At 34.5% G+C, this 25,696-nt stretch overlaps 1 protein-coding gene across 2 annotated transcripts in view; it reads right to left on the bottom strand.

Annotated features, from left to right (window-relative positions):
* Positions 1–25,696, bottom strand: part of NBEA (neurobeachin) — a 672,481-nt gene that overhangs the window by 295,273 nt on the left and 351,512 nt on the right. For both annotated transcript variants that reach the window (XM_055317362.1, XM_055317363.1), the window contains exons 36-37: positions 9,502–9,610; positions 5,723–5,889 (exon numbers count right to left, since the gene is read on the bottom strand). In XM_055317362.1, the coding sequence (XP_055173337.1) occupies positions 5,723–5,889; positions 9,502–9,610 (276 nt within the window). The remainder of the gene's footprint in view (positions 1–5,722; positions 5,890–9,501; positions 9,611–25,696) is intronic.

Below are 25,696 nucleotides of genomic sequence, written 5' to 3'. Positions count from 1 at the left end.
GCTCATATGTTACTCTCCAGCCTATCTCAAGCCAATATCCCCATTGCTCACTAAGCTCTAGACATACTAGCTTCATTTCATTTCATTTTATTATTTATAAGCTCTGAGTCTTTGTAATATTTCTTTCCTGAATGTTCTACACTCCGCCTGTTATGATGATTCCCTGCTCATTTCTTAGCTTAAACAGAACTTCTTCACAGAATTCTTCCCTGACTTCCTAATCTAACATGAAGATTCTCTGTTATACCCTTCCCTTCAGAGTACTCTGTAATTTTTTCCTAGTAATTATCAAAATTTGTATTCACATCTTTTATTTCTATAATCATTTGTTTTGTTTAATATCAGTCTCTTCTATTTGACTATTAGGAACTATGTGAGGGCAGAAAGTAAGTCTACTTTACCACTATGCTAACAAGAGTTATCTGTTCATTAAAGGAATAAAATCAATAGATTGTAGCTATCTATATATCGCAAGTTAGAGGGTGATTAAGTGGCAAGGAAAATTATTTTAAAAAGGCTCTTTGGAAGGAGAATAAAGTGGAAAGGCTGATGCCACTTGACTTAAAACTCATGTGAAGCCACATTAACCAAGAAAATATGGTATTGTTGAAAGAATAAATAGGTCAATAGAACAGATAGCCCAGAAATAGACTATAGACTTTACATTTTTTAAAAAAATTAGGTAAAAATGGATCATAGACCTAAATGTAAAATGGAAGAGCATAAAACTCCTAGAAGCTGACATAAGAGAAAACCTAGATGATTTTGGGTATGGTGGTGCCTTTTTAGATAGAACACCAAAGATATTATTCATGAAAGAAACAACATAAGCTGGACTTCATTAAAAATAATAACTTCTGGGCAGCCTGGGTGGCTCAGCAGTTTAGCGCCATCTTCAGCCCAGGGTATGATCCTGGAGACCCGGAATCGAGTCCCACATCGGGCTCCCTGCGTGGGCCCTGCTTCTCCCTCAGCCTGTGTCTCTGCCTCTCTCTCTCTCTCTCTCTCTGTGTGTCTCTCATGAATAAATAAATAAAATCTTTAAAAAATAATAACTTCTGCACTACAAAAGACACTATCAAGTGAATGAAAAGACAAACCCGAACTGGGAGAAAATACGTATAAAAGACACATCTGTTAAAGGACAGTTATGCCAAATATACAAAGAACTCTTAAACTCAATAAGAAGAAAGCAAATAGTTTGGTTTAAAAAAATAGGCCAAAGTCCTTAACAGGCACCTCACCAAAGAAGATGCGCATATAGAAAATAAGCACATGAAATGATGTTCCACATCACATGTCATCAGGAATATGCAAATCAAAACAATGAGGTACCACTATATACCTATCAGAATGGCCAAAATCTGGAACACTGACAATACCTAATGCTGGTGAGGAGGTGGACCAACACCAGTTTTCATATATTGGTAGTGAGAATGCAAAATGTCACAGCCACTTTGAAGACACTCTGGTGGTTTCTTACAGAACTAAAGATACTCTTATCATACCATTCAGCAATCATGCTTTTTAGCGTTTACTCAAAGGAGTTGAAAACCAGTGTTCACACAAAAACCTGCCCATGGATGTTTATAGCAGCTTTATTCATAACTGCCCAAACTTGGAAGCAACAGGATGCTCTTCATAGGTAAGTGGAAAAACTATGGTCCATCCAGACAATGGCATATTATTCAGTGCTTAGAGAAAATCAGCCATCAAGGCATGAAAAAATATGGAAAAGCCTTTCTTGCATATCACTAAGTAAAAGGTTACATATTGTATGATTTCATCTATATGACATTTTGGAAAAGGCAAAACTATAGATAAACAAAACAAAACAAAACAAGACAGTGGTTGCCAGGGGTAGGGGAAGACAAGGATGGATAGGCAGAACACAGAATTTTAGAGCAGTTAAAATATGCCGCATGATATTATAATGATGATACATGTTACCATATATTTGTCCCGACCCACAGAAGACACACCACCAAGAGTGAGCTCTCTGCAGACTCTGACCTTGGGGGACTATGCTATGTCAACGTAGGTTCAGTCTTGGTAAAAAAAAAAAAAGGCACTCTTTGGGTGAATGATTATGGGAGAGGGTATATATGTGTGTTAGGAGAGGATATAAGGGAAATTTCTATTTTAAGCCTAAAACTCCTCTAAAAAATAAGATATTTTTTAAAAGGCTCTTCTCAAAGACCTAACAAAAAAGAAAAGAGACTAACAAATACAAGAAGTCTACTTTGTGACAGACACGGTGTTAAGCATTTTCATATAATAATTCATTTTACCATTTAACCCAGTGAATAAGGAATTGTTCATCTCACTTTCCAGATGAACCTGAGCTTTGGTTTTATGCAAGGATAAGTACTTTTTGTCATTTAATAAAATAATTTCATTTGAAATATAAAATTGTCCCAGACAATAGGCTAATTTATTTTTCCATTCCATCACCGGTATCACTGTAAAAAAAAAAAGGGTATACATCAAGTATTCATTTATTAATTTATTCAGTGGATATTTATTTAGCACCAGCTCTGTATCAGGGATTATTCTAAGTGTGAGGTAATACTACTGTGGACAAAAGGGAGGAAAAATCCCTTCCACTATGGAGCTTCCATTCTGGTGGGAGACAAAACAATAAAACAATACAACTGATAAATAAGTATATAATATATAAGATATATAATATATATAATTATAATATAAAATAATTGGGGGTAAGAAGTGGCTATAGATGGCTTTTTTGAGAAAGTACAATTTAAATTAAAAACAGAAGATGGGAGAGCTAGCTGCACAGATTATCTGAGAGAAGGCATTCCAAGTCGAGTAAACATGTCCTAAAAGCCTGAAAAGCAGCAAAAAGCCACAGTGATGGGAATAAAATGAGCCAGGGGAGAGGAACGGGAGAGGAGCAGGAGAGGAGTTATCGAAGAGTTATAAAAGATAATAACCTTCTCATCCCATGGTTCACTCCATGGCAGCCATACTGGTCTCTGCCTGTTCTTGGACAGGCCCAGCCCCCTTCTTCTTTTGCATGCTGTTCCCTTGGCTTGAAATGCTCAGACAGTTCTCTGCCCAAGTGATCCTTTATCAGAATGGACTTCTTCGACCATTCTATCAAAAACAGCACACTCTTTCCTTGTAGGTAACTGTAAGGTTTTTAACTTTCAGTGACACAGGAAACTTCTGAAGCAACACTGACCAATGGAACTTTGTGCAATAATGGAAATGTTCTGTGCTGTCGAATGTGCTAGCCACTGCCCATATGTGGCTACTGAGGACCTGAAAGGTGGTACATTAAATTAAATTTTTATTACATTTCAATAGCACACATGACTAGTGGTTACCATCTTGCACAGCACGGTTCTGGGGGTTTCTGAGCAGAGGAGGAAAAGGATACATATTTTAATAAAAGTTGCCCAGGCTATTGTGTTGAGAATGGCCTTTAGGAGTATCAAGGAAGAAGCAGGAAGACTAGGGAAAACGCTGCTAGGACAAGTGAGAAATGCTGGGCATCATTTTAGATCCTTTCGGATAGCAAAGACATTCTAGACATATTTTGTGGCAGAGTCAGTTAAGATGTGCCGCACGGCTCAGTGTGTAATGTGTTAGGTGCAATTAGGATAAAAGCACCATTTATGGCCTGGGCAACTCTAAGAATAGGGTTGCCCTTGGATGAGAGAGATGGTTTGGGACAAAGTCTTAGGAAGTGTTTTGTCATCTGAAATACTCTATCTAAGTAGAAGACACCAAGTAGGTAGATGGATGATATACAGGTCTGGAGGTGAGTGAAAGATCTAGACTAGGGATTATAAATTGGCAAGTTATCAACATAAGGGTTGTATTTTTAAGCCATAAGATTAATAAAAATTACCCAGAGAGTGAATGAGAAAAAAAAAGAAGCAATCTAATGACTGAGCTTTATTAATTACTCAAATACTAAGGAAGATTATGGGGAACAAAACCCATCCTTAAAGATTTAAGAGTTCAATGACCTATTTGGTAAAGGATGGTAACAGGTAAATCATGTGTTTTTAGTTAGCACCGGGAACTAATATGCAGGAAAGAAGAGAAGCTACCTTTATATCTGAGGGGTCCTGCTGCCAGTCTTTCTGTCAATCCAATGAAACACAGTATAGGATCAACTAAGCAGAGGATGCATTTGACACATTACCACATGACTGCTGCTATGGAGGTGACTGGTAGCTGTATTTTAATTACATGATGAAATAATTAAAACCCCAAACTCACGTACATCTTTATACATTGAAGATAAAATGTGTGTGGACCTCATCTAATTAGTTGAAGGCCTTAAAAATAAACCAATTAAAAAAAAAACTGGAAAAGACAGCATCCCATGTTAGGACTATAGCAAAAATTGTGCCTTAGTTTCCAGGCTCACTGCCTATCCTACAGATTTCAGATTTACCAGCTCCCATAATCACGTGAGCCAATTCTTTAAAATAAATCTGTCTATATGTATATTTATACTTCTGTACCTCTATCTCTATCTATGTCTCACATATATCCCATTGGTTCTGTTTTTGTGTTTTCTGGAGAACCATGAGTGAAACATTGTCTCTCCCTGTACAAGCTGTTTGATACTATGTAAGTTTTAATTTAGCCTCTGAAAGCTCCAGTTTCAATGTAATACGGAAGATGTTTGAATAATGTTCTGAAGGTTAAATGAAATAATTCATGTAAAGTTCTTAGTACGATGCCTGGCACACAATAAATATTCAATAAAAGCTGGATGTCACAGTATTACTATTATTATAAGAATATATATTGAGTCTTGATTACTTTTAAAGTCATGAAGTTATAATTTTACTTTAAATACAAAAATTATAAAGTTTTACTAAGTCTATCTCACACCTGAAATACCAGGACAGATGGTCAAACACTATCATGGCCATATTCTCGATGCTCTTCCTTAACTAACCAAATCACTTCTATCAGAATTCTTCTCGTCTGTCCACAATTAACCAACTCCTAAACTGTGCCAGAGACTTAAAATCATTTAATGGGATCAAATAAAATGAAAATATAAAAATGAAGAACATTTGCAATAGAAATATAGTGATCTGACTCACTATTATTTTTCTAGAAAAAATGTTTCCTCATGTTACAGAGGAAAAAACAAACAATTTTATGCCCACAAAACTTTAGCAAGGAGAACATCTGTAATTCATAAACAACCAATTTTGGTTTTACTTGTATTATATCATAAATGCTCTAATCGGCAATGAAAACCTTTCCTAAGAAAGAGTGAATAGAAAAGTATGGAAGAAGATTTTTAAAAAGAACGTATTACTTCTCAATAGTAAATGCTTGTATTATTACCTATTTATAAGAAAAAATAAGAATGCTATAAATTTAATAAGTAGGTAGAGCTGACTCTTGAAAGATGAAAAAAAGAGCCACTTACAATTAACATACATTACATGAGATGGCAGTCTAAAATACTTGCCTTAAATTTTTTTGTATTACATATTACTATTAAATTAGAAATGACTTCTGGAGCTTAAAAGTTTAGATTTTAAGATTTTCTTCTAAAGGATTCTAAAGAGGAATTACTAAAGATATCAGGGAAAATTCAAATAACTTTTATGCTTTAAATCATATTTTCTAAATTATTTTAAAGTTTATCATCTTTAACATCTAACTATCATAAATAACCTGTGAGTTACTATTTAATTGTAAATTTGTGATAACTCACCTATGAGAAACTGCTCCCCAAGCACCATGCTTATTTGTGAGAATATTAAGGATCTTCTGTTTCAGTTGGTTTGCTGTAACGTGATCTCGATGCTTAGCAGCACTTATAAGATGATCACACATCTTTTCTTCCTCTCTTCTATCAGCAGCATACTGGGCACACTGTGACTACAAAAAAAATACAAACAATGCATAATGTTGAACAACATACAACTTCTGCTCTAAGTAAGGAACACTAATTGACCTTAAGTTAAAGAGTAATGAAAATTCAATTTTAAAAACTTAGTTAATACCATCTTGTGAAATTTTTCTTTTTTTTTTAAGATTTTATTTATTTATTCATGAGAATACACAGAGAGGAGAGAGAGGCAGAGACACAGGCAGAGGGAGAAGCAGGCTTCATACAGGGAGCCTGTGGGACTCGATCCAGGGTCTCCAGGATCACACCCTGGGCTGCAGGCGGTGCTAAACCGCAGAGCCACCGGAGCTGCCCTGAAATTTTTTTTCTAAAGAGTATAGTCACTACAATCACTTTTCAAACTTGTAAAAATAATGTTTTATGTGCTTATATATAAAGTATTTGGAAAATAATTCAGATGATATTACATAAAGTAATTGATGATGTTTAAGGCTCTTAAAATTCTGAGTCTGATTTTAATATATTCTCAAGGTAATCATTTTAGAATAATGGTTTATTAAAAATGTAAACCTAATTATTATTTTAACCAATATGGTATATATCACACTTAAAATGAGAATTACATTCTTGATAATTATACAGAGATCCAAAGCTTGCTATTTAATTTATAGTTTTCCATTTCATGAATGGCAATGTGGTTTACAAGGAAAAGCAATGATTTAGGGATTTAGACTTGGATTTTATTCCATGTTTTATGAAAATTCTTTTATTTCCCCATCATACTCAGTTTCATATTTGTTAAATGAGAAAGTTTTCTCTATAACCTCTCCCAACTCTAGAATTTAATGTGTTGAAAGGTTCTCATGATAACAACTATCTTATTCTCATCTTTCCTAAAGATCAGCAGTTTTGTCAGCTATCTGTATTCATGTTCACCAGTATTAGCAATATAGCTTATCAATCTCACTGTGTATCAAAAAGGCTCAATATAAACATCAGGATGAACATCTCTTTAACTTAAGTTTGATTTTTTTTGTAGAGTAATTTTTATATGGGGTGGACTGACCATATATTCTAACACTACCAAGTATGTAATATGAATCCTATAACTAGAAGAAAAAAAGTCTCACATCTAAAAATACATATAATTGGTTCACATTCATCTCCACTATGTAAAAATTTGTTTCATGGAAGGTATTTGAACATATCCCCTCAGTCTATCTATTGATATAGACTACTACCACAAGTCATCTCTTTCAGAGAAATAACCCTTAAAGTAGTCTAAGAAGGATTAATTCATTTTCCAATTTATCTTTTTGTACAGGGAATCACCAATTAGTACAATGATCTGCCTCCATAATGAGGTTAATATTTCATTAGCTCATCGGAGAGCAAAATTAAATTTTCATTTTTCTTCCTTAACAATTACAATGGTTAACAAAAAAAAAAAAAAAACCTGAACTGTGAAGTACCCATCTCAAATTAAATATACTTTATCTCTTAATTATAGGCCTATATGAGAGACAGAGAAATTCCCCCCAAAAGTCCAAGAAAATGTCATAGCTTTTATAAAATCTCTTATAATTTAAAAGCGGTAGGTGTTTGGTAAACCACAAGCACACACACATACATCAATGCATTTACCAACACAGCTCTAACCTAAAAAGAGCAAATTTAAACATTTTAGTTAAAAAAAAAAACCCACAATGTACAGTCATTAAATAACAATGACAATACTCAAAATTTGATTTATGTTAGTATTTTATTTTATATTTATATAATCTAAAAAGCACTGAATTTTCATGTCCACTTCATAGCCTCTTATCACTTTTAGCCATGCATCCTCAATAGGATTGACCTCATTTACCCAGGGGGCAAAAAAGTGGTATTGGGAGTGTGAAAAAAAAATCACATTCCTTTTATGTAGAAAGCACAGAAGCATATGTACTACACAAACAGTTATACAGCATATTGTAGAAATAAAATTTTACTGGGAGAGGGTGATTCAACTTTCTTGAATGAAAATGGTCTAAAAAAGATTCCTTATGGGGGGACAATAATGAAAAACAGGCTGAGAAACACTGCCATCAGCTTAATTTTATCTTGGCTAAATATGTGTTAAAACTTGTAACTAATATCTAGCTGCTTGAAAATCTATTTTAAATATTTTCACATGACAAATACTGATTTTCTTATATCCCCACAAAATATCTTGATTTTCTTAGTAGAAATAAGAATGACTCAAAACTCATCCTGCAGGGAATTCAACTAATATTCTAAATCTTATTTACTAACAGAAGTCAAGAGTTAACTGAATATTCTTATTTTGTTTAGACTCCTGACATATCTCATATCAAAACATATTCTTCAAAGAACAGATAACTCAAAATTTTCTTGACATCCAGATTATAGCAGGATACCTTGATAAATATCCAATAGTATTTACTGTTGAAGGGATATGAAGCTTCACTTTGATAAACAATTGTCAATGTACTTTTATCAAAGTTTAAAATATTTGGTATTTTTTTCAAGATGAGTTTGTTGCAATCTCTCATGCCAAGTATGTGCTGTCTCATCTGACAAATGAAGCAGGTTAAGAGTATGAGAGTGACAACCGTTATTTCTCTGTCTCATGCTTTTCAGTTAGCTAGGTCAGAGATTACAAGACCTAGGGCATCAACTTGTACAACTAAGAGAGCTGGCTTACTGAGATAAAAACCTCATAAAAACTGAAATCTTGGGCTTTGATTTCCAGCCATACCACATATGTTCACATGTTGCATCAGGAAAATAAATTGATGGTTATTTATTATTTTTAAGGCCACTGACAGTTCAAGCTAAGCCAAATACCAGGTCACCTGAATATTTCTGAAACCAATTTTTTTTTTGCCAACTGAATGAACTGAAGTAATCACTGTTATTTAAAACACTGAAATTAAAATATTGAGTTGAGGCAATTCAAATAATGGCAAATAATTATTGACATGCTGGAAATACAAAAGTAACACATTTTTATAAAACCTATTAGCATAGAATTTAGAATATACAATATTTCAATATACTTTAGTTTTTGCACATAAAATAGAAATGATATTTTTTTCTTTAGTTAGGTACTTATAAGAATTTTAAAATTATTATATTCCCAATATATGTACAGATATACATGCATATCCTATAAAAGCAATGCTTCATTGTCAAATATCAATTATAACAATAAAACATAAAGTGATCTTTGGTCACTCTAAAGATGGATACATTGATAAATGATAAATTACTGAATATTTAGTAAAGCTGAGTTTCTTCATATTACTACTTGCTATACCCATTTTTAATGGTGTATAAACTAGTTTAAAAATTACTAAAGTAATTGCATCATAAAATGTTATTTGCTTTTAAGAGTACATGAGAACAACTTCAGCCTACCAAAGGGTTAGGCACAGGGTAAGAAGAATCTCTGCATGCTGTGAGGTAAAAATTAGAGCTCTGAGTTTGGCATTTACTAAAGCTTAAAAAAAAAAAAAGAACTAAGTGACTTGAATGAAATTTTCCTCTTAAAAAAAAACCCTCTTATGTAAGGTTACTATCAGTGACAGCTGACTTATAATGGAGAAGTAGATTTTAATCTGCCATCAAAATCTTACCTCAAATTCTGCATGTTTATGTACATCCTCAGCTCTCTGTCTGTTCAAAATAAACTCAGCTTCATTTGCAACACGAACTATATGGTCTTTCATAGCATGGCACAGTAATCTAAAAAGGAAAATACCTTTAGAATTATTATTCTTATTAACTTCAGTCAATCCAACTTTTTTCAATAATCACATTTTAGTATTTGAAATATTAATTATGCATAAAATGTAAAGTTACATTATGAAATTAACATAGTTGAAATTAGAATTCAATGACATTTGAAACATAGAAATATACCACAAAATTGTTACAATAATGCCTCTGTTAAGTACTGTGTGTCTTGTGAATGAATGATTCAGTTAATTAAAGTAAGTTAATGCAAAAAAAAAAAAAAAAACCAAACAAACAAGGCTTTTTGACAGTATCTTAAATGGTTAATACAATAGAATTCACCATCTTTGAAGTAAATGGTTAAAACAACAGAATTCACTATCTTGGAAGTAGATTTTCACACAAACACTAGATGACCATATATTAGGAAATCTAGAAACTGAATTTTTAAACAACAGAAGTTACTTGAATATTCAAATTGTTGTTAAAAGGTACAATTAGACACATAGTGAAAAGCCTCACTATATCACCTAGCCATCTGATTTCCAACCTCATCAGGCACCTGCTTTTAGTTTATTGCATGTTTTCAGAGACTTTTTAAAAAAATATTAAAAAATACAAATACATTTTTATCCCCCACATCCTTACATTATGATTAGTATATTCTAAGTCTTTTCTGTACTTAGCTTTTCTCACTTAGCAATACATCTTGAAGATCTCTCTTTCCTTATCTTTTCTCATGTACACACAGGGAGCTGCTTCATACTTCTTTATAGCATTGAGACAGAGGTTATTTCCAAACATGGCTGCCACATGCTCTTTTGCAGTGTGATATTGCTACTGCTCCATCAAAAAGAGGGGTTGTTTTCTGCTCTGCTTAGATCTGCCTAGTGACTTCCTGTGACCAACAGAATGTAGCAGAAGTGATCCTTTGTGAATTCTGAGGCGAGGACATATCTTGCACCTTTTGCCTTTCTCTCTTCGAACTCTGTCTTCTAGACTCTCCTGCAATGCTGAGAGAAGCTCACATTATGTGGACAGCCTCAAGGAGAACACAGGACCTCAGGATCTCAGGCCTAGATAAGCTCCCAGCCCAGAGCCAGATTCCCAGGTGACTTAAGTGCCAGACAACTTCACAGGGAGCAAAGGAACTGCCTAGCTGAGCCCAGTCAATGAGAATAATGAGAGATTAAAAATGGTTGTTTGTTTAAGCCACATGATGGTGGTGGTGATTGATGATGGAGGGGGAGAGGAAGAGTGAGAAGAAAGAGAAAAAATTGATCATAACAACTGTCACCAAACCACTTATTGAAAGGTAGGTAATAAAAGTTTACACATAACACTTATTTTTTACAAGAATCCTCAGAGATATGTATTATTTTCATTTTTAAACATAAACTAAGGCTCAGAAAAATTAAGTTCTTTGCCTCAGATCGTCATTTATTTTTTAATTTTTTAATTTTTATTTGTTTATGATAGTCACACAGAGAGAGAGAGAGAGAGAGAGAGAGAGAGAGAGAGGCAGAGACATAGGCAGAGGGAGGAGCAGGCTCCATGCACCGGAGCCCGACGTGGGATTCGATCCCGAGTCTCCAGGATCACGCCCTGGGCCAAAGGCAGGCGCTAAACCGCTGTGCCACCCAGGGATCCTCAGATTGTCATTTAAAAAATACTCATAATTTTACATTTTGCACTGAATCTTCATCATCCAATAATATTTTTTGAAGTAAAACCTTTTGTGTTTAATACTGCCCTTCTCTACTGTGGATATTCTTTTTTTAAAATTTTTTTTAAGATTTTATTCATTTATTCATGAGAGACACAGAGAGAGAGAGAGACAGAGGCATAGGCAGAGGGAGAAACAGGCTCCCTGCGGGGAGCCCAATGTGGGATTGGATCCCAGGACCCCGGGATCATGCCCTGAGTCAAAGGCAGATGCTCAGGTACTGAGCCACCCTGGTGCCCCACTGTGGGCATTCTAACATTAATTTTTGTCATTTTGTTAGTTATAAACAGTCAGTGGGCTCTTTTGCATCTTTTAAAATGTTTTCTTTTGCAATAAGCAACTACTGTGTTAAAAATAGCCAAAGGACATTTGAAGTTAACTTTAAGTCTTTCTGGGTTTTCCTTAAAGGGCAAACTTACAAAATAATGTCTGTTCTTTTATCTGCATCCTTTTAAGATTCAGTTCTAACACTCATCCTCATTCATGGTCCAGTTTTTCTCTATGTAGATTTTTAACAAGAGTGCTATTTTCAAGATTGCCATTCTTTATTCTCACTGCTCATTAACAAAATGAATTATTTCTTCTCTCACTCAGGTTCTCATAAATTTTAATCAGAATGGGAAAGACTGAACCTCATTTTAACTTTTGTATATACTAAATAGCAACCCATTGTAATTCTTCTTATATTAGTGGTTCACTACATTCTGTCTACCCATAGCAAATTCATCTTCTTCACTGATAAACATATATAAGCAAACAAAAGGATATTATCGGGTATCCTGATAGTTCTCAATTATTTGCTTAAATATAATTTGTAAAAGCTATTCAAGAGGTCTTTGAAATGAGTCTGCCTCTATCGAATTTATTTCATTGTAATGTATTAGGGTGGAATTACATAGCACTAAGTTTTAATATCTTTTCACCAAATCATGTGTAATATCTGTGCAGAATCTTCTACAAAAATTGGCAGGTGAATGATCTTTTTATTTCTAGGTGGTAATGTAGATACTGAATTCAAGATAGTTCTCAGTAGAAACCTTTTCATCCAGAGTCCATGTGTTGTCTGACTCATTACCCCATGATGAGATTTAAGTTAAATAATGACTATTATTCTCAGAGGAGCTGGGACTTCCTGGCATGACTTAGACACAGTTAAAATCTTGCATAGCAGCAGGGTAAGTGGAAATATCACCTGGAAACATGCAGCAATAATCTCTCCAATTACATAAGGGCAATAGAGGCACATTCTAAGGGGAATGTTGTCTGTTTTTTGGCACAAAAGTTAATGATAATACAAATTATTCAAAGAATGAAAAGGTTAGAGCAAACCTGTTTGAAACCATCATACTTGGGAAAAAAGGCTCAGACCTCTCTATAATGTGAGAGGGCAAAAAATCATACAGATGATCTTTAATTCACTAAGGGAGCTAGAAAAATAAAAGAAGTTAAAGACTACAACAAACTCTGAATATTCAGTTTTAATGAAATCATTGGTCTATATTTGCTAGATTGGCTTCAAAAGAGAAAAGAGGGGATCCCTGGGTGGCGCAGCGGTTTGGCGCCTGCCTTTGGCTCAGGGCGCAATCCTGGAGACCTGGGATCGGATCCCATATCGGGCTCCCGGTGCATGGAGCCTGCTTCTCCCTCTGCCTATGTCTCTGCCTCTCTCTCTCTCTGTGACTATCATAAATAAATAAATTAAAAAAAAAGAGAGAGAGAAAAGAGATGTGAAATATTGGAATATTCTCTTCAATGGCTTTGTCTAGTGTATGAAAGCTGCAGAAAACCAGGAGGAAATCTAATATGTGCAAATTAGTGTGGATTATAAAATTTAAATAGATTAACAGAAGACAGCAGGAAGGGAGAGGCTCTGGGTCTGGCTGGCTATTAGGAATGACTCCCAGAAGCAAAACAGTGGATTGGCAAAGCAAAGAGGTAGGGTGGCAGAGAAGGGGAGAGGGTACGGAACACTCGCCTCAGGAACACCAGAGAAATTGTATCAGTATTTCTGAAAGCCTGTCCTCCTATCTCAGATACTTATGAGTTATACATCAACAAACGAACAGTTGTTTTACTTCCACAGAGAGAAGGAAACTTATCTGACTCTTAGTATCATTCTGGGTGACTTCATCATTCACGTGAAAAACCATTCCCCAGAGAAGCTCACAATTCGATCCCTTTTTTAGGGGATCTAAAAATACCTAAATCTATCTATGATTCCTTTAGAAACTTCAACTTTACCTTACTTCAGGAAATCACTCTACTGGCCCTAATTGTTTTCATTTCCTAAGTCTTTAGCCCCCAGCAATCTACTCTCTGGTTGCAACCTCCCAACCCTTAATGTTCTCTCTTGCCTTCACTTGTCCCTCCCCTGGACCCAGGCAAAAACAAGTTCTTGATTCTTCTAATTTCCACTTGTTTAATCCCTCTATTTTCTCTTAATGCTTCATCCACTGCTCAGATTCACTTCCTTCCCATCAAACTTGCCATCACACAGTTCCACCTTTTTACTCTCTTGGCCAGCAACTTCACTTAATTCCTATCTATCTGCTGTAATTGCTCAGGAAATAAGCAACCCTAGATTAAGACACTGGTCTCTCTCCTCAGTCCTACATCTGGACTGCTGAGGAAACTCACAAAACTAAATTTCATTGAAGATGAAGTATCTCTTTTTCACAGTTAATTTCTTGTACTTGTGTTTTGAGAGTCTACATAAACGTCCTTAGTGTCCTAACTTCATTAACTGAAAATTTTTCCTTATTCAAAAAATACTATATTTATTTGAAAGTATGTTTATATTGACATGTATTTATCCAACATATAAACATACACACACATATATTAACCAGAGACTCTGCAGCACTTTGTGTTTATCATTCTCTTGACACTTCATTGTTTTATCTAATATATGTATATGCCACAATATGTTGTCCAGATTAACTTGTTTATAAGTTTTAGAAATAAAGTGGCAGGTTTTCTGCATTCTTTTCAGATTAAGAAAACTCTTTTCTATTTCTAATTTGCTAAGAATACTTTTTAAAAATCATAAATGTTGAATTTTATTTGATGTGTCTGTACCTACTGAGATGATATAAGGATTTTTAATTTTAATATGGTAAGTGAAAGACATTTTTGGGCATTTTAAAATGATGAACATCTTTTGCATTTCTGGGTTAACTTCCCATCAGCTTCCTCCCCCAGACATAGTTATCTATATACATGGCTGGACTGGGTTCTGTCAGTATTTTAATTAGGATTCATGCATCTACATTTCTAATGGAGACTGGCTTGTGATTTTCCTTTCTCCCACACATCTTGTTGGTTTTTGTAGCCACAATTAAACTGGCCTCAAAGAATGAGTTAAGAGCAATCCTTTTGTTTGTGTTCTCTAATAGTTGGTATATGGTTGGAATTATGTTTTATTTGAACATTTGGTAGAATATATCTGTAAGCTATTACTGTAAGAAGAATTTTCACTGATTAAATTTCCTTCATACTTAGAACTTTAGGGTTTTGTTACTTATTATTCAGGCTGTGGAACTTCTATATTTTCTAGGAATTTTCCCATTTTATTAAAATTTTTTATTTTAATGTAAAACATTTTGTAGCACTCTCATTATCTTTTCTAAGCTTTTTAAACCTATGATTATATTTCCTTTTTATTTCTGATGTTTATTTTTCTATTTTGTTCTTCATCAGTCTTTGGATAGTTTACCTGTATTATTAGAGAAAAAAAACCTTTGTATTTGTCCATCCTTTCTGTTATATCTTACTTTTCTGTTTCAATGATTTCTGTTCTGGTCTTTATTATCAACTTCCTTCTACTTTGTGAAGCTTATTCTGTTCTTTTTCTAACTTGGACATTCTCCTTCTATCTGGTAATTTCAGCTCCTTAGTTTTAGGCTTATTCTCTAATATAAACTTTTTTTTTTAAGATTTTATTTATTTATTCATGAGAGAGAGAGAGAGAGAGGCAGAGACATAGGCAGAGGGAGAAGCAGGCTCCATGCAGGGACTTGATGTGGGACTTGATCCTGGGTCTCCAGGATCATGCCCTGCGTGGAAGGCAGGCACTAAACCGCTGAACCACCCAGGGATTCCCTAATATAAACTTTTAAAGCTATACATTTATCTTTATGTTCCATTTTCTTTGCATTACATACGTTTTAGCATGTAGCATATCATTACTGTCCAATTCCAAATACTCTTCTGTTGATTTTTCTTTAAAATAGAAGTTACTTGGATATTTAAAATTCTTCCATAATTATGAGGCTCTTTCAATTTTTTTGTCCTTAAATATAAATGTACTGTGAGATATCATGGTAACACTCTTAAAATTTGATGAGACTTGTGTTATGACTGGCTGTGTCATCAGATTCCATTAATGTGACTTTTTTTAAAAAATATTTTATTTATTTTATTCATGAGAGGTGGGGGCACAGAGGGAGAAGTAGGCTCCATGCAGGGAGCCCGATATGAGACTCGATCCCAGGACTCCAGGATCATGCCCTGGGCCGAAGGCAGGTGCTAAACCGCTGAGCCACCTGGGAATCCCCCATTAATGTGACTTATTTACTTGAGCATATGTATTCTTTGTGGTGGGGGGCAAAGTTCTATATATGTAGATAATGTTAGGTAGAAGCTAGATATGAGCAGTGGAAGGAATGCCTCAAGGCAGTGTCTTAAGCCCTTGAGGGGGAATGATAGAAACACGGGCTGGAGGCAAGGAGGGTGATAAATAGATTTCACATTAGAACACCATAGGCACAACATCTTGACTTTAAGGCTTCCAAGACCTTGGGGCTAAGAGATCAAGAGCCACAGCTGCAGAGCACACACTCTCCTCTTCCATCTCTGCCCCAGGGTAACCCCTAGACTCATTATAATGCACCTGTATTGCAGTTATAGGACAGCCCTCCAAGGAGAAAAGCTGCCATGATATTCCAGTACAAACCTTGTTAGGTCAAAAACTACCCGCTCCCAACCTGTGGGAAGAGTCTCCCAAATGACTGGAAGCAGCCTCCATTAGAGACCACCCTATTCTACACCACAGCTCCTCCCAGTCCAGAAACACCCAACAAATATCCAATCCCCAAACTGCTTTATGCCTGCTTTCCTTCTGGCTGTCTTTACAGGAGCACTGATTGTCACATAAATCTTTTTGTGGGAAATCTAAGAACGGAGACCTTCATTCAAACAATGCAGACTTTCCCACCAGTAACAATAATGTCAAACCTGCTAGCTTATGTTACTCAAATCTTATATATTCACTTTTTAAAATTATTTTTTAGAGGGAAGGGAGAGGGAGAGAGAGAATCTTAAGCAGAGTCCATGACCAGCATGGAGCCTGATGCAGGGCTTTATCTCACAACCCTGAAATAATGACCAAAGCCAAAATCAAGAGTTGGATGCCTAACTGAACAAGCCACCCACCCAGGTGCCCTAAATCTTGTGTATTTTGATTAATTTTTTTGTGCTTGATATTTTGATGATTGATATAGGAGTATTAAAATCATAAAGACAGAAGATTTGTCATTTTCTCCCTGATTTTCCATCAATTTTTGCATTGCATACTTTGATGACATTTTATTTTTATTTTAAACATACAAGTGTAGGCTGATAGTACCTTACTGGTAAATTCAACCTTTTTTAAACTAGATGAACTGGTTCATTAATAATAATTAATTTTGTCTTAAAATCTTTTTTTTTAAAATATTAGCATAACTACATAGCTTTTGGTTACTGCCCAGTATATATCTTTCTTTTTGCTTTCAACATTCCTTAGGTTTTAGGAATGACTTTAGTAAATAGAACATAAACATTTTTAAATTCAATATCAGAAATTCTGTTCTTAATGGAAATTGTTGTCCATTTGCATTTATCATTTATCATGCACATTGTTATGCAATGTACTTATTTCTAACGCAAACTTTATTTCTATTAGTCTTAGTTTTTTCATGTTTTGTTTTATTCTTTTTACTTTCCATTAATTGGAAATGTATTCATGCAATTCTTTTCACTGCTATTCTTGGAATTTTATCAGGTACAGTTAACAATGAATAAAGATAATATCATAGCCCTCTTCCGCAATAATATGGCTTAATGATCCCTTTTTGACTTACACACTATTGCCCACTATTGTCCAGTTAAAACTCACACCTTATATGTCATTATCACTTTAAAAAGACAATTTCTAATTAGATGTATATGCATGCTTATTACATAAATGCAATTTATTTGAACATTTTTTGTCTCTTTCTGTCTTCCTGGGATTATTTCTTTGATTTTGATATGCACAATTTACAAATTTAGTAGCTGCCATTTTCTGTGGTAAACTTTATATGATTTTGATTATCACAAAATTTTATTTTAGCTTAAATTTTACAGCATTTTATAAATTCAGATATATTTCACATAATACCATTTAAAATGTATACTTTAGTGTTTTTTAGTATATTCATTATATGGTGTAACCATTAACAGTATCTAATTCTAGAACATTTCCATCATTCTTCAAAAATCCCCATATCAGATTTTTTTTTTCAAAGAAGATATCCAAATAGCTAACAGGAACATGAAAAGATCCTCAACATCGCTAATAATTAGGGAAATTAAAGTCAAAATCACAATGAAATATGAGATAACAAGTGTTGGCAAGGATGTGGAGAAAAGGGAACACTTGTACACAGTTGGTGGAAACATATAGTAGTTCAAACACTATGGAACCAATATGAAGGTTCCTCAAAAAACTAAAAAATCTACACCAATATGATATTGCAATTTCACTTTTGGGAATATACTCAAGAAAATGAAAACAGTATTTGAAAGAGATAAGTGCACTCCCATATTTACTGCATTATTCATAACAGCCAAGAAATGAAACAATTTGAGTGTCTATCAATGAATGAGTGGATAAATAAGATGTAATATATATATATATATACATATATATTCATATATAATGGAATATTATTCAGCCACAAGAAAGAAGGATATCCTGCCATTTGCAACAACATGGTTGGACCTTGAGCATTTTTTTTTTTTTCTAAGATTTCATTTATCCATTCATGAGAGACAAAGAGAGGCAGAGACACAGGCAGAGGGAGAAGCAGGCTCCATGCAGGAAGCCCGATGTGGGACTCAATCCTGGGACTCTGGGATCACACCCTGAGCCAAAGGCAGACGCTCAACCACTGAGCCACCCAGGCGTCCCTGGACCTTGAACATTTTATATTAAGTGAGATAAACCAGACAAAGAAAGACAAGTACTGTATAATATAACTTACATGTGGAATCTAAAAAAAAAAAAAAAAAAAAAACTAAACTCATGAAAATAAAGAGTAAGATGGTGGTTACCAGGGGATGGGGGATGGAGGTATAGGACAGATACTGTTTAAGGCTATAGACTCGCAATGCATAAGCCCTAGAGATCTAAAAATTCACATTATTAAAAAAAACATAAAAAATAAAAATTCACATTATAATGACGATACAACAATATTGTTTTGTAATCACCAAGTGTGCTAAGAGAACTTAATGACTGCAACCACTAAAAGGATAATTATAATAAAATGTGATAGTGGTGCTAATTATTACTATGGTAGAAATCATACTACAGTATATAAATGTATTAACATGTTGTACACCTTAAATTTACATAGTGTTATATTGCAATAAAAATAAAACAAAAGGGGATCCCTGGGTGGCTCAGTGGTTTGGCGCCTGCCTTTGGCCCAGGGCGTGATCCTGGAGTCCCATGATCGAGTCCCACGTCGGGCTCCTGGCATGGAGCCTGCTTCTCCCTCCTCCTGTGTCTGCCTCTCTCTCTCTCTCTCTCTCTCTCTTTCTAGGTCTATCATAAATAAATAAATAAATAAATAAATAAATAAATAAATAAATAAATCTTTTAAAAAAATAAAACAAAAAAAACCCCCTTAACTATTAGCAGTTACAATATTTTCATTCTTACTCCTTCCATCTCCGGGAAAATAATCTCCTTTCTGTGTCTATGGATTTATCTATTCTGGACATTTCGTATAAATGGAATCATACAGTATATGGCCTTTCATGTCTGGATCCTTTAATTATCATAATGGTTTTCAGGTTTATCCATGTTGTTGTATGTGTGAGTGCTTTGTTCCTTCTGATGGCTAAATAATATTCCATTATATGTTTATACCATATTTTGTTTATTCATCCTAATATCTATGGTTAGACATTGTTCTCATATGTTTATTTCTTTAAATATACTTCCTTTAACCCATGGAATATGTCTTCAACAGTCAATGTCTGTGTCTATAGAGTCCAATATCTATGCTCCCTCAAGTACAGTTTCACTTGATTTGTTTTTCTGTGTATGGGTCATATTTTCCTGTTTCTTTGCATGCTTTGTAACTTTTTGTGGGAAATTTGATATTTTTAATATTGTAATGTGGCAACTCTTGAAATCCCATTCTTTTCTCTTTCCAGGATGTGTTTTTGTTGTTTGTTGTCTGCTTATTTGTTGAGTGTCTTTTCTAAACTAATTTTGTTAATTATGTTATTCTTTGTCATGTGTAGACACTGAAGTCCTGTTTCATTACCTTAGTAATAGCTAATGATCAGATAGATATTTCTTTAAATGCCTACATCCAAAAATAACTCCCAGGTTTCCCCAAGATGCTATATGTGTTTGAGTAAAGCTCAGCCAGGCATATTTCAACTCTATCTTGCATCTACTTCTTGCTTTCATAGTGCATCATTGTCAGCAAGAGGTGAGAGTGTAGAACCTTCTTGAGTCTTCCCAGAGCATACAGACAACCTTAAGCATATGCACAGCCTTTTAGATTTTGAGGAATATGTCAAAACTGTTCAAAGCCCTTGTGTACATGTCATTACTCAACTGATCCTGCCAAGGATTTTTGGTGAGCCTATTATTTGCCCCAACTGTTCTCTATCACCTCAGGCAGCAGCAACCTATGATATTAGCCCATAAATGCTTTCAATAAATATCCCCAGGAAAGCAGCTTTTGTTCCACTCTAGGCCAGTTCCACATTAGGCCAAAATAAGACAAGATTTTTTAAGCTAGTCTTTTAGGGAGCCACCAGACAGATCAAAATAAGTTAGTCATTAAAAATATTTGCTAATGTGCATGGATCCCTGGGTGGCTCAGCGGTTTCACACCTGCCTTTGGCCCAGGGCGCGATCCTGGAGTCCCGGGATCAAGTCCCGTGTCAGGCTCCCGGCATGGAGCCTGCTTCTCCCTCTGCCTGTGTCTCTGCCTCTCTATCATAAAAAAATTAAAATAAATCTTAAAAAAATATTTGCTAATGTGGTCTATTTTGCTCCCTCTGGTATAGTACTTCTAGTGTGTGTTTGTGTTTTATGGCTTCCTCTGAACTGGGCAGCAAAGGGTGGGACTAGGATAAATTAAAATTTCACAAAGTTACTCTACCATCACTACCCATTATTTCTGAAAATATTTTTTTGCTTATATACAATTATTGAGAATTATTTTTTCTCAACACTTTGAATGTATGATGTCACTTTCTTCTAGCCTTCTTTGTTGTGGTTATTCTAATACTTCTCTTTTTGTAGATAATCTGTTCTTTCTTTCTGGGTGCTTTTATCTCTTTATTTTTGGTGTTTTCCAGTTTTAGTAACATGTATCCTGCATGGGTCCCTTTTAATGTATTCTACTTGAGGTACATTATGATTCCTATATTTTTATTTTTAAAGATTTTATTTATTTGAGAGAGAGAGAGAGCGCGCGCGTGCATGAGCAGGGGTGAGGAGGTGGAGGGAAAGGGATGCAGACTTCCCTTTGAGCAGGGAGCCTGATATGGGGCTTGATCCCAGGACCCTGAGATCACAGCCTGAGCTGAAGATGGACGCTTAACCAACTGAGCCACCCTGGTACCCCAACTCCTGTAGTTTTACATTCATGTTTTTAATCAGTTCTTAAAAATTCACAATCATCATATTTTAAAATACTTCATCTTATAAACTCTGAATTCTTCACTTTTCCAATTCCTATGACTTATAAATTAAACATTCTCATTCCATCTCCATATCTCTTAGCACTGCTTTCATTTTTCATTTCTTTTTCTCTCTGCATTGTGGGTAAACATCTTAATCATTAATTTCTTCTTTCTCTGTCTAATCTGATGAATCTATAGATTTTTTTCCAAAATGTATTTTTAAATCTATGTTTCAATTTTTTCAAATCTTCCTGTTCATTTTGATAATCTTTTTATTCATTCAACTTTGCGCTACTTTATTTCCTACTTATTAGTCCTTAGAGATCTGATTTTGTTGTTGTTGTTTCTTCCTTGTTAATTTTCACACATAGAATCTTTCATGCTCATGCACTTAGTGATCTTTGACTGTTACCTCACTTCTAACCTTAATGAGTGAAGAGTTCAACGGATAACTTGGGTAAGTGGTTTGCTTTCTGCTGATATCAAAGAGAACCCACTAGAGCCATATCAGCCTCTATTAAGGATCTTGGGTTATCCTAAAAGTTCTAGGCTAGATTCTCTACTTAATTTCTTGCCATAGGCTTAAAATATCAATAGCATTGCTGCTTTAGTTGTGTGCTCCTGGAACATTCCTATTCCTTGAGGCACCAAATTACAAGGGCAAGGAAAGTGTGTAGAGAACTCCTAAACCACTTATAAGACTTGTGTTGCTCCAAAGAGTGCTCTCATGTAGGATGTAAATATTCTGCTGCAGAAGACAACTTCAGATCACTGAGTAGCCCATACAGGTTTAACAGAAGTCCCTGTTCACTTCCCAATCCATTGAAATGTGACTTTAAGAGCATCCTATACCAAGTTAGTCATCAAGTCTTGTCAAATTTACCTCAATATATTTGAATCCATTTCATTTGTTACAGCATATCGCTTTCATTTAAGCCATTAATTATATTAAGCCATTGCTTTAATTTAATAATCTGGATTATAAAACCTCCCTAATTTTTCTGCCCCTGCCCCATCTTCCATCTTTTCAATATATTTTTCACTCTGCCATTAGTATTATCTACACTCAAATTTCTTCAATATATACTAACGGAAGCAATAATAGTCAAACTTATTATATACAGATACCTACTTTTTTAATCTTATCAACCACCTCTTTAACATACTTATTCCATGTTCTAGAAAAAAATCTTTGTGGTTCTTTAATGACTCATGCTCTCTAGGAACTTTAAAAGTGCCATTACTTCCTGTAAACCCTACTACCCCTTCCTCTCAATAAAGCTAAAAGACCTCCCAATTTCTCGAATGTGCTGGCATTATAACATTTATCACATCGTTTTATGTTTTTTTTTCTTTTTAATAAGTCTCTAAGACTGTGAAGTTCGTAAAATTAAGTATAGTGCCTATTTATCAATATAGTCAACATGATGTATTTGCAAGGTATCTGATACGAAATATGGACTCACCAATAACATATGGCTAAATGGATGAATGGCTGAGTGAATACATGAATATGTTATGTGAGAAGGAGGGACAAAGAAGAAATAGAATTTTAATTTTAAGGTAGTTTCTTAACACCATGAAATTCTATGGTACATTCAGCACACAGAAAATGAGGTAAATAAAAAAATACTGGATAACTCAGGAATATCTATTACAGAATATTTTCTTCCTCATAGTATCTATATAATATAGGACATGAATGAAGTGGTCTTAATCTTCTTCTTCTTTTTTTTTTTTTTTTTTTTGAAAAAGATAGGTGTGGGGGAGAGGCAAAAAGAGAGGGAGAGAGAGAATCTTAAGCAGGCTCCATGCCCAACATGGAGCCCAAAACAGGGCTCCATCTCACAACTTTGAGATCATGACCTGAGACAAAATCAAGAATCAGATGCTTAATTGACTAAGCCACCCAGGTGCTCCAAGTACTCTTCATCTTTTAATGTGCCTATTTTCCAAAAATATAGGAAAAAAATCCCAATTTGTTCAATCCTATTTATTCCTATACTAAAACAGATAGGAACATAAGAAAGAAGTCAGGAGACAAAACAAAGTATTCTATTCCAATGGAATAGATATCAGTAGGCCAAGTTCTGATATTCTAGGAAGAATCCAATTTTATGCATTATCCTATAATTTGTTTGTCTTTGATTTAGGATTAACAGATCCTGAATTTTAATCTCTATAATTTGATGAAAGAATAAAAATCAATAAAAAAGGCAATATGAGAGGTCAGAAAAATTAGTCTTCCATCACCTATGATGAATGAGGGAACAAAAGCAAATCTAGTTTATATTTACGTTCTGCCTTTTATCAGTGTTATGAATTGGGCAAACAATTTTCCTTGTGTCTGAGTTTCACTTCCTCATTACAAAATGAGGGTGAACTGTTTCAGATATTTTATAAAATGGGAGAAAGAAGGTATCCCCAAACTCTAAGAATAGATTTTTAGATTCTGATTTATTTAGCCAACAAGACAGACTCTGACTGGAAGTTAAGTGGCCACACAGCATTGGAGCAGAATTCCCTTTGGCCCCAAAATCTGAAAAGAAAGGTATAGTGATTCTGGTGACACTGCAAGGTGGAGTCTGATTGGGTCAGAGAAGCTCAATTGTCTCCTGTGCTACAGTCCTTTAATAGACTATTTAAAAATTTGGAAAAGCTTACAATTTAATTTTTTAATTTAAAATTTTTAAAAACTTTATTTTAGAAAATGTTTACAAGCTTTGGGTTCTACTGGTTCTTGAAACATTTTAATCCCAACAAGTCTTCACCTGATGAAAAGAGTAGAATAAATACCATGTTGTTCCTGAGAAGTGTATCTCTGACTCTAACTTTCCTACATTGCCCAAAAGTACATTTCCTTTATTTATTTATTTATTTATTTTTACATTTCCTTTAAAGAGGGAAAAGACCTCATAGGGTTGTTATGAGCACAAGTGATAATATTTGTAAAATGTTTGACAGGTACTAGTTGCCCCTTCTCCTCACCAAAGAGTAGTTGACTTTTCTGAAAGGTATACATTGATACATTGGTTCTTTTACATTCGTTAGAAGGAAAAACAGTGGCAGATCTTAACATTTGTCTATGGACCCTCACACCAGGCTGTGGTGAGACTTTCAAAATGATTCTGCATATTCAAACCTAGATTTGTAATTCAGCATATTAGTTATGAACTGTATTATTAATCAAACTTTACTTATTTATTTTTTTAGGCAAGACCCAATTTACTCAATTAATATGACTGGTAAAATACAAAGATTAGAAAACTGGGGAATAGTAGTTCTCTGTAGTGAGCTATCCTGAGGCTGTCTGTTGGTGCAAAGGAAGGAAAAGTGGAAAAACGGACACTAGAGACTTGAAAATCTCTCTATACATATCGCTGTTAGGAAAAAAAATATATACGGTATCATGTTATTCTCTTAAAACACTAAATCTTTCTCAAAGAATAAAATCTACAAATTATTCATGCTTTCGGATCAACTTGTTATAGGAAAGCCTATTAAATAAAAATATAATCTGACCTATTCTTGTCTCAGATTCACTGGAGGACTGGAGTTTTGATTGGGGGCAAGTAGAGAGGAAGATAAAACCTAAAGGATAATTCTGGAGCTTGAGATTGGTATCTAAGGACTTGATATGGGAGGAGGCATCAAAGAGAGAAAGAGTGAGGAAATTAGCATTGGTTGAAAACCTACCTCCCCCCCCATCTAATTAACTGTTATGAAAAAGCTCTGGGAACAAAGTAAATATGTTGGATGAAAAAAAGGATCCACAGATACGCATTTCATTTTATTATCACCTATTTAGGGCTTCAAAGAGGTTTATCACTTCAAACACATAAAAGTAGAAATTTATATGATAACCTACCATGAACCTAAACAGTTATTATACTTCTGAGTGTAGCATAGAAAAAAATACTCAGCTTATGATCATATTTATGTTTCCAGTTATAGGTAAAGATGGTGATAATTTGACACAGCTCCTAAAATGAATGAATGAAGTGTAATAGTTTTTTAGTTCTCAAATTTTGGTGTAAAGATCCTTATCCTGTGCAGAACATATTAAAAATGGTGATATAACTCCCATCCAGAGATTCTGACTGCACCGGTCTGAGGTGAGACCTGGGCATCTACATGTTTAATAAACATCCCTGTGATACTAATGCACATTGACACTTGAGGACCACTGACTTCATCCAGTGTGAATGATGGTAAAGTCTCAATTTGATTTCTTAGCCAAGCTTCATTTCTATTTATGTGGGGAGCATGGCACTGCTTAGTTAACTTCATTTAGTTACATAGTCCCAAAATCGATTCCTAAGTTAACTAGCTCAGAGAGAACATTATTAGAAGGAAGGACTACAAAGAGCATACACAGAATTCAACATTGTACATTAGGGTCATTTTTA

Source organism: Nyctereutes procyonoides, unplaced genomic scaffold (assembly GCF_905146905.1).
Source record: "Nyctereutes procyonoides isolate TBG_1078 unplaced genomic scaffold, NYPRO_anot_genome, whole genome shotgun sequence".
Classification (NCBI taxonomy): Eukaryota; Metazoa; Chordata; class Mammalia; order Carnivora; family Canidae; genus Nyctereutes; species Nyctereutes procyonoides.
This window is presented reverse-complemented; position numbering and strand designations above follow the sequence as displayed.